Raw genomic sequence first — 8796 nt, 5'->3', positions numbered from 1 at the left:
ATGAACTCATAGAATTCTTAAGGTGACAGAGAGTAGTAAAATATTTGGTTTTAAAAAGCCCAACAATTTCGATAGCTGTTACTTTTAAAGTTGTCATTTTTTGACATTTGACAAGGCCATACCATATCTGAAAATTGAACGATATTCTAAAGCACTTTTGGTTAGTCTTGAAGCACCTTTTGTGTGGCAAGAGTTAAGCTGTTGAAAAAGTTTGATCAGTTAGTGATATGAATTTGCTTAAGAATTTGTGGAAACATTGCTGCTGTAGCTCCAAGTGTTGTGTAAAACCCATGTTTTTCGTTCTTTGAGAGTTAATGAAACACAATAAAAAGTTTTTGGACTAAGATTACATCAGTATTTTTGTGTTTACGTTTTGGCCTGGTATTATCTCTTTAAATAAGCATTCAACAAAATATGTTTCAAGGTATTTTGTATAAAGACTAACGTCAAAATGGTAACAGGAAAAATAGCGCTACCGAGCTATGATTCATGATTCCTTATGTTGAAATTAAATGAAATGCATGTGGATATCGGACAACATTTAGTTTAAATAAATCGGCAAAGAAATAATAGCAATTTCTTAAGATAAGTTTTCCGAAGCTGGGATGCGACCCACACTGATAACTTCCCATCCCGCCTGTCGATTTGTCTTGTTTTAAAGTTTGTAGGTTTTCGTGTTGGTTTAAAAACGTTGCCAGTTGGATTATTTTCCAAAACTTTAAAATTAAAAACAATATTTTTTATTTAAAAAAATAGTTTAGCTTGAAAGTCTAGTTTTGTTGAATACATTTTTATTCGAAAACAAATTTTTACCAATCAATAGATGAATGAAATTAATTTGAGAGATGTCAAAAACCGAACATCAATTTTTACCATTTTTATTTGCGTACTTTTTTTTGTAGATTTGTATAAACAAACTACCGAATATCGAAAACAATATTTTCTGTGAAATAAAAAAAATGTTTAAAAACAATATTTTTAATTTTTGAAAAGCTATTTGAGTCAGAAGTAAAATTTTACCAAGTTTTAGTTTTGCTTTTTTGTTAGGTTTTTATTTTTTGTAAAACACTGTCAATTCGATTTTTCTCAAAATTTTATTGAATGTTGACAACAATATTTTTTTAAAAGATAAAATTAGCTAAAAGCCAATATCTCATAGTTTTGAAAAGATATTTTAGTCGAGAATCAATTTTTACCAACTTTTATTTTTTTTTTTGTTCATGTTTTTATTTTTTGTAAAAAAAACTGTAGAATTGATTTTTCTCAAAATTATTTTAAATGTTGGAAACAAAATTTCTTATAAGTTAAAATTAAATCGAAGTCAGATTCTGAAATTTTTGAAAAGATATTTGAATCGAAAATCAATTTTTACTAACTTTCGTTAAATTTTTTTTTAACTTTTTATTTTTTTATAAAAAAAACTGTCAATTTGATTTTTCTCAAAATTTAACTGAATGTTGAAAACAATATTTTTTAAAAGATAAAATTAGCTAATAGCCAATATCTCAAATTTTCGAAAAGATATTTGAGTTGAAATTCAATAATTTGTACCAATTTTAACTAATGTTTTTTTTAGGTTTTTATTTTTTATAAAAAAAACTTTTGAATCGATTTTTCTCAAAATTGTTCTGAATGTTGGAAACAAAATTTCTTATAAATTAAAATTTAATCGAAGCCAGAATCTGAAATTTTTGAAAAGATATTTGAATCGAAAATCAATTTTTACCAACTTTTATAAATTTTTTGGTTCAGGTTTTTATTTTTTGTAAAAAAAACTGTCGATTTGATTTTTCTAAAAATTGTACTGAATGTTGAAAACAATATTTTTTAAAAGATAAAATTAGCTAAGAGCCAAATTCTCAAATTTTCGAAAAGATATTTGAGGTGAAAATTAATAATTTTTACCAACTTTATTTAATGTTTTTTTAGGTTTTTATTTTTTATAAAAAAAAAACTTTTGAATCGATTTTTCTCAAAATTGTTCTGAATGTTGGAAACAAAATTTCTTATAAGTTAAAATTAAATCGAAGAAAGAATCTGAAATTTTTGAAAAGATATTTGAATCGAAAATCAATTTTTACCAACTTTTATTAATTTTTTTGTTCAGGTTTTTATTTTTTGTAAAAAAATTGTCAATTCGAATCTTTTCAAAATTGTTCTGAGTGTTGAAAACAATATTTCTTATAAGTTGAAATTAGTTAGAAGCCATAATCTCAAATTTTGAAAAGATATTTGAGTCGAAATTCAATTTTTACCAACTTTGAGTAATGTTTTTTTAGGTTTTTATTTTCTATAAGAAATTCGATTTCTCTAAAAATTTTATCAGATGTTAAAAACGTTATTTTTCGTTGCACAAAACTGTTTTGGAGAGCAATACATTTTGTATTCGTAAAGTTTTCGAGGTGACACATTTTTTTTACTTTTTTTGATTTATAAAAAAAATGTTAATTGAATTTTTTAACAAAAATATATTGATTTGGTATCACGTTACAATATATAATATAAAATTTAATTCAAGTCTCTAGCGTCATTGGTTCGTAAGATATTTAGGGTTAACCAAAATGTTCACTTTTTTTTAAACTGCTATGTTAACAAAATCTGTATAACAAAATTTATTTGAAGTCGATATCTCTATTGGTTCTTGAGCTATGGAAGATGAAAAAACGTCGCGATCGTACGGACGTATGGACGTTCGAACGTATCTACGTACACACTCACGCACAGACATCTGTCGAAAAATCTTTTATTTCGACTCTAGGGACCTTGAAACATTGAGAAATGTCAGAATTTTCAATTTGACAAATCGGACCCATTACAATAACTTCCTATGGGAAGTTGGAACGCTAATCGACGCTTTGTGGTTTAACACCAACAACTTTTATCTTCTTCATGCCCATGGTACACAAGCTTAAAGATGAAATTCGCAAAATTATCTAGGATATACAGCTTCAAGTGTGCAAATTGGTCAAGTGGTTTATGGTACTCTTTAGCCGCACTTATGTATGATATTGCTACTGTGAAATGTATTGATTTCGAAATAAAACAAATACAACACATTAGCCTAAAGATTTTGAATATTAAAATGGGATAAAAAAAATGACGTTACTTGTCAGTTCGCCCGAGTTTGAGGTTAAGGGTTAATTGATAAGCATTCATGGAAGTTCGAGTATTACGACTCATTTTAGTTAAACTGAGTTAAAGTGGGTTAAATAAAACTCTTTTCATTATAAAATTTGCTACCAAATTTTAGGATCAACATAAATGTGTCAGCTACACTGCGAAAGATAAATAAAGGCTTGACTACTATTTTTAGGCAATAAGTTCTAGTTAACAAAGGAACATATATCTAAAAAGCTAATTTGTTCTTAAAATTCTGCAGATGTAGCTCATGTGCACAAATTATCAAAGTGCAATTAACAATAAATTACTAAAATGTGAGTTTTCTTCTTCAAGCTTTTCCATTTAACTTCTTTTTTTTGTAAACGAAACCTATCTTAATGGTCAGACAATATTCTATTCTTTACCAACCCGGCGAGGCGGGATCTAATTTTTAATTTTATTTGAAGAAGCAGTAAAGAAACGAAAACGATAATGGTTGTTACTTTTGTTATACTACTGACAGGCTCAATTATAACGAGTTTCATCCCTTATCTATGCTTATCCCATCATCCCAGCAAAAAAGTTCAAGTAGTTATGACCTTAATAAAGTCGAAAATCAGCGCTAATTGGGTCATTAATCTAGGTTACCTATTAGTGTGATGGCTGCCACATTCCTACCGTACATCCGTCAGAAACAAAAAAAAATCTACTACAATTTTATATAAGAATCTCAGAAACAGAATTCGCCTTTAATTTTGAATATTTCCCTTCAGAAAAATGTAAATTAAAAAACAAAGCTGACAAAAGAAAAAACATCTGTTTTCTGAACATTGTAAATGACCGCTTCGTGATTTTTTCCTTGCTCAGACATTAACCACGTCAATAGCCACAATCCACAATAGAAACTCAAGGAAGTATAAGAAGAAACAATGTGTTTTCCAGAGAGTAGATGATGAGATGAACTTTTCACATTTTGTTCTTTTCTCCTTAGGGATAACAATGATTTAATGGATGCTCCTAAAAATGTTTGTGATGGGATAAGAGCTGTGGCAGAGTAGAGCTGTGTGCGGCGGTTATAGAAATAGCTGCCTGCTTGGATAGGCGGAAGGATATGCCCAAGCTCGAGATTTAGTCTTTTTTTTGTGTATTCCATATAAACAGGGGTGTTCCTTTTGTTCTGGTCGTGTTGAATGTTGTTTTTCATAAAAAGAACGTCTTCCTATTGTGTGTGATATTTAATCTTAAATTTGTTCTCTCTGTTCCTTAGTTTGTTTTTTGTTGGTAAAAATGAAACAACAGCTACTAGCTGATATGCTTTTGGGAAGTAAAAGTTTCAGATACGTAGGTTCTTTTTTCAATCTTTGTATTCGCTTTTCTGAGATTTAGAAGTGTTCTAGATTAAGATGACATATTTCTTTCTATGCACACACTACACATTATCCTTGACCTTGTTTCAAAGGAAAACAATAAAGTTTTGTTGTATTTTTTATTGTTGTTGGGGTTATTTCAAAAAAAGGCAACCTTCGGACATTGTTTGCTCAGCTTTTGAAAATTGGGTTTACATACTTTAAATAAGAATATTTGGTTATTGTGATTTGAAACACATACAATTCCTTATATGTTTTGGTCAGTGTGAATTCTAAATTGATTTGGGATCTTTTTTTATTGCTCGAGGGTGAATTTGAATTAAAATGTTTGTATACTTATAATTTGGTTTTCAATTTTCTTGTCCGTATGTTCGCGTCGTCGTCGTCACGGAGTTTTATTTTTCGTATTGTCTAGCCGTAGCTTGGAATTGAAGAAAATCCTTATACATACATACATAGGGTCTGTCAAATATCTTTCCAACTTGAAATTTAAATATAACAAAATACTTATGTGTAAAATATCATCAACATTTTCATTCGTTTGAATATACTCCGCTATTATTGCAGCTGTCAGAAAGATTATACGAAATTACTATCAGGATTTTAAAGAATTGAAATTTAAAACAAAAATCATTAACATTTCCTGTAGCGATAATAGTGAAACTGGTGGACAAAATGCTATATTTTCAACAATGTGGTATTCAAAGTTGAAAAATACTGATGTAAATATATTTCTCAAATGGTATAAATGACCATTGATTTATACTCGTAAAAATTTCTGTTTCATATTCAATTTCACAATCAGTTTAAACTGAATAAATAATTTAAAAGGAAGAATCGTTTCAATTGTTTTTAAAAACCCATTATTCAAATCTCGTAGAATCTGAAAGTAAGAAAAAGACATTCCAACAACAGTTCGTTATTTTTTTGAAAATACGAATACAAAATTATTAGTTTCAAAATAAAAACTTTGAGAAAACAAGTTCTAATTTTGGTTCAAACCTATTTTCTCTTCCCCTTTATTTTAATAATCTTGTCTGAAAATTTCATGAAAATCGGTTCAGTATTTAAGGTGTAATGGGTTATTTTTTTCCGGATCACGTTCGCCACTATGCGGCGCTATTTTCTAAAAGGTACCGCAATAGGCTATTGAGATCTTGTGAATGAACACCAATAATCGACAATTCATCGCTTTCAAAATCTTCTCTGCCGTAATATGTGAACGTCTAAGGCCCATCGTCAACAACCTGATAGGTCCTTATCAGTGTGGTTTTAGAATGTCCACAGTTGATCAAATATTCACATTACTGCAGATCCAGGAAATCTATGGGTCTTTTGTGAGTATTCAGGCAGCGGCGGCTTAAATGGGTTTAAACGTTAATGAGGACAATACAAATTACATGCTATCGTCAAGAGAAAGGACTTATAACACCGACGTACGTCACCATAGACACACGTTACTTTGAGGTAGGCAAGGACTTTATCTACCTAGCCTCCGCTATAAACAACTCATTTTTATACTTTTTGCCTCTGAGACTCTCACAGATGTGATTAAAAACATTTTTTTTTTCACTTGGGTAAAAGGCTAACATTTTAACCTTGATTTTTATTATTTATTGAACTTCGTTAATTTATTTCTATAAATCACAACAGTGACAGTGAATTTTTATAGAAAGATTTAATTAATTTTAAAAAGATCATCATTTTCAACCAAAAATTCGTAATCTGCTTCCATACCATGAATCATAGTACTTGTAACATATGTTAGTGTCATATTAATTCGTGCCAAATAACCTAACTCATTTCCATATTTTCCATTACTAACAGCATAATCTGGTATTTGTCTATTACTAGCTGAAACCCATCTATATTCATTTGGTTCGCCAACTAGCACTTGACAATATTTAGCCACAATAGTTTCTTCATTGTGTTGAATAGCAGTTGCAATGCCCATTAGTGGGATAACTTGTCCCGCGAAAATGTTACAGCCTTTTTTCAATTGTGCAACATAGATATCATGACCTTTCTCGGATTTGCCACCAGAAATTGAATTATTTGGTAAATTCACTGCCGAAGAATCAACCCATTTAGTTTTTGTATTACAACTAAGGTATTGCAATAGATAACAATTGTTGTTATTTTTCCAACAATGTACTTGCTGGGAATTTAACATAATTGATGCAATATGTCGAACACTGATTTCATAATAAGCTTTTTCTAAAGTTCCGCTTCCAATATATATAGGTTCACCATCAACAGTTCCGGCACGTACTGCAGTTTCATCTATATCATAGAAATTGTCAAATTCTTTCCAATCGCATTCTTCCGATATCAAAAGAATTTCTAATACATATTTCGGTATTACTTTTTGGCAAGAAAATACCGTTGCTGATCCATTTGCATTGATTTCGGCTGGAAGCATTTCATCAAAATGTCTGGCTCTTCCGACGTAGATATGTTCTTGAGCTTCAATTTTAGCAGCATTATAAGGTATTTTATCACCTGATTTAAATGGTTGCCACTTGTAAGCAGCATATCCTAAGAAAAGAAAAAGATTGATATCAAATAATAATGTCAAGTAAGAAATATCCACTTCCTTCCGCCAATTTATCGTAAGCGGCAAAATAAATTGTATCGTAAACGATAAATCAAAAGCTCACTGCTATTCCTTGAAATCACTTGAAAGCGTAGTCAGTATTGAAAACTATTAATCATGCTTAAGTTAGGACTTGACAATAGCCTTCAAAGATCTATGTGTTACAAGCAAATTTTAATAACTAAGTTGGTTATTTAAAAAAAAAGTCAATGTTGTGGTCATAAATTATGTACAAAAAATTCCATTTTTTAAATATATTTCAGTCTTGAATTGGGACTTCTTATACGGGATCACTTTAAGTTTTTTTTTTTTTAGTTTTGAAACACAACTGATAACACACATTACAAAATCCCACAAATTTTCAATTTCATGTTAGAAATCACAATCAAATACTTTTGAAAAATAAATTAACCGCATTAAGAAAAGAAAAGTAAAGTAAGCTTTTCAGTTTAAAAACACAATTTTTCTTGGTAGATTTTTATTTAACTGACAGTAAAATTCACTGGTTTTTCCAAATAGTTGTTGTTACCATTTATAGCTCCTAACTGTCCAAAAATCAATAAGAACAATATTGTAACTACAAAGTTATGATCCATGCTTGACTATGAGTATGAAGTTAATACGATATGAAAGACAAATGTGATTGAAAACTGAACTCAATGTATACAAACGCAAGCTTAAATAAACATTTTTTGATGTTTAAATTAGCCATGACTCACACATACCTACCTCCAAAATAGACTTTAGAAAGTTTAAGGATCCAATCTTGAATGCATAAACTTGCTTTTAAGATTCTAAAATTTATCAAGTAAACAGAGATTTATCTTAGAAAAAACAACCTTACTGACTTTTATCTACGAACAAAGAAATAAAGGTGTCAAATAAAAATACTAGCTTCACTGAGGTTTTTGATTGTTTTAGTTTAAATCCGACTCTAAAATCAATCTATAATGTCAGGTTTTTTATCAATAACCTTTTATATTTTGAAAAGAAATGTAATTAGGCTTTTTGAGGCTATGTAAATTCTTGAATTAGCTTTGTTTTTTCCATAAAATACGTTATTTTTTCTAAATCTACAATGCCTTCCCTTTGAGTTAAAAGTCTTCAACTGACATCCATTAAGCTCAAAAGAACGTTGAATAATGCTAACAGTTCGTAATTGTACCCGCAAAACGGTATAAAAGGAATGTTTGCTATTATTAGGAGTTCGAAATATTTTTAATAATTTGAAAAAAATATAAAAACTTATGTTAAAATGAATATTTCTGAGTTTGAACACATACATACATATACCTAAAATCGAGGTTTGTATTGGGAGCAAGTAACAAGGTTTTTCAAAACTTCAGATGGGGAAAAATAAAGACCTATAATTCATTTCATAACTAATGAGAAACTACAAAAACTAGGTAAGATACTAAAATGATTTGAAATGTATCTAGAAGATAAAGGTTTGTGCTTTGAAAAACCACCAAACAAATAATTGTATAGGAATGTGTTGTGTTTTAAATAACCCGGGTCGGATAGTACATTAGGGCTGCAAATAGTAAACAATGGTTTTCAATAATATTTCCCTTAAGATTAAAATATACTATTGGACATAGAAGAATTCTTTTAAAATTTGTAATAATATTTTATGAAATGTTTTAGTACCTAATATAAATAAATCTTTCAATAATTTTAATATTAACGCTAGTACCAAGACTTTCATAGAGGACAAGAATTTAATTTCGAATA

At 29.1% G+C, this 8796-nt stretch overlaps 1 protein-coding gene across 1 annotated transcript; it reads right to left on the bottom strand.

Moving 5' to 3' along the window:
• Window positions 1–6054: 6054 nt before the first annotated feature.
• Window positions 6055–7723, bottom strand: LOC129947175 (uncharacterized). The gene is made up of 2 exons (XM_056057623.1): window positions 7592–7723; window positions 6055–7004 (listed from the first exon to the last, which is right to left on the bottom strand). Exons 1-2 carry the CDS (start codon window positions 7656–7658, stop codon window positions 6145–6147), a joined length of 927 nt encoding a protein of 308 aa, XP_055913598.1. The 5' UTR covers window positions 7659–7723; the 3' UTR covers window positions 6055–6144.
• Window positions 7724–8796: the final 1073 nt, after the last annotated feature.

The sequence above is a fragment of the Eupeodes corollae genome, chromosome 2, assembly GCF_945859685.1.
Source record: "Eupeodes corollae chromosome 2, idEupCoro1.1, whole genome shotgun sequence".
In the NCBI taxonomy this organism is placed as follows: domain Eukaryota; kingdom Metazoa; phylum Arthropoda; class Insecta; order Diptera; family Syrphidae; genus Eupeodes; species Eupeodes corollae.
Note: the sequence above shows the minus strand (reverse complement) of the source record. Positions and strands in the feature narration are given on the sequence as shown.

What these genes read in the sequence shown, in the direction of transcription:
- LOC129947175 (XM_056057623.1), bottom strand. Translation starts at nt 7,658, where the DNA reads ATGGATCATAACTTTGTAGTTACAATATTGTTCTTATTGATTTTTGGA. An exon ending in ACAGTTAGGAGCTATAAATG is followed by an intron (nt 7,005 to 7,591) that starts GTAACAACAACT and finishes TTCTTTTCTTAG; the next exon opens with GATATGCTGCTTACAAGTGG.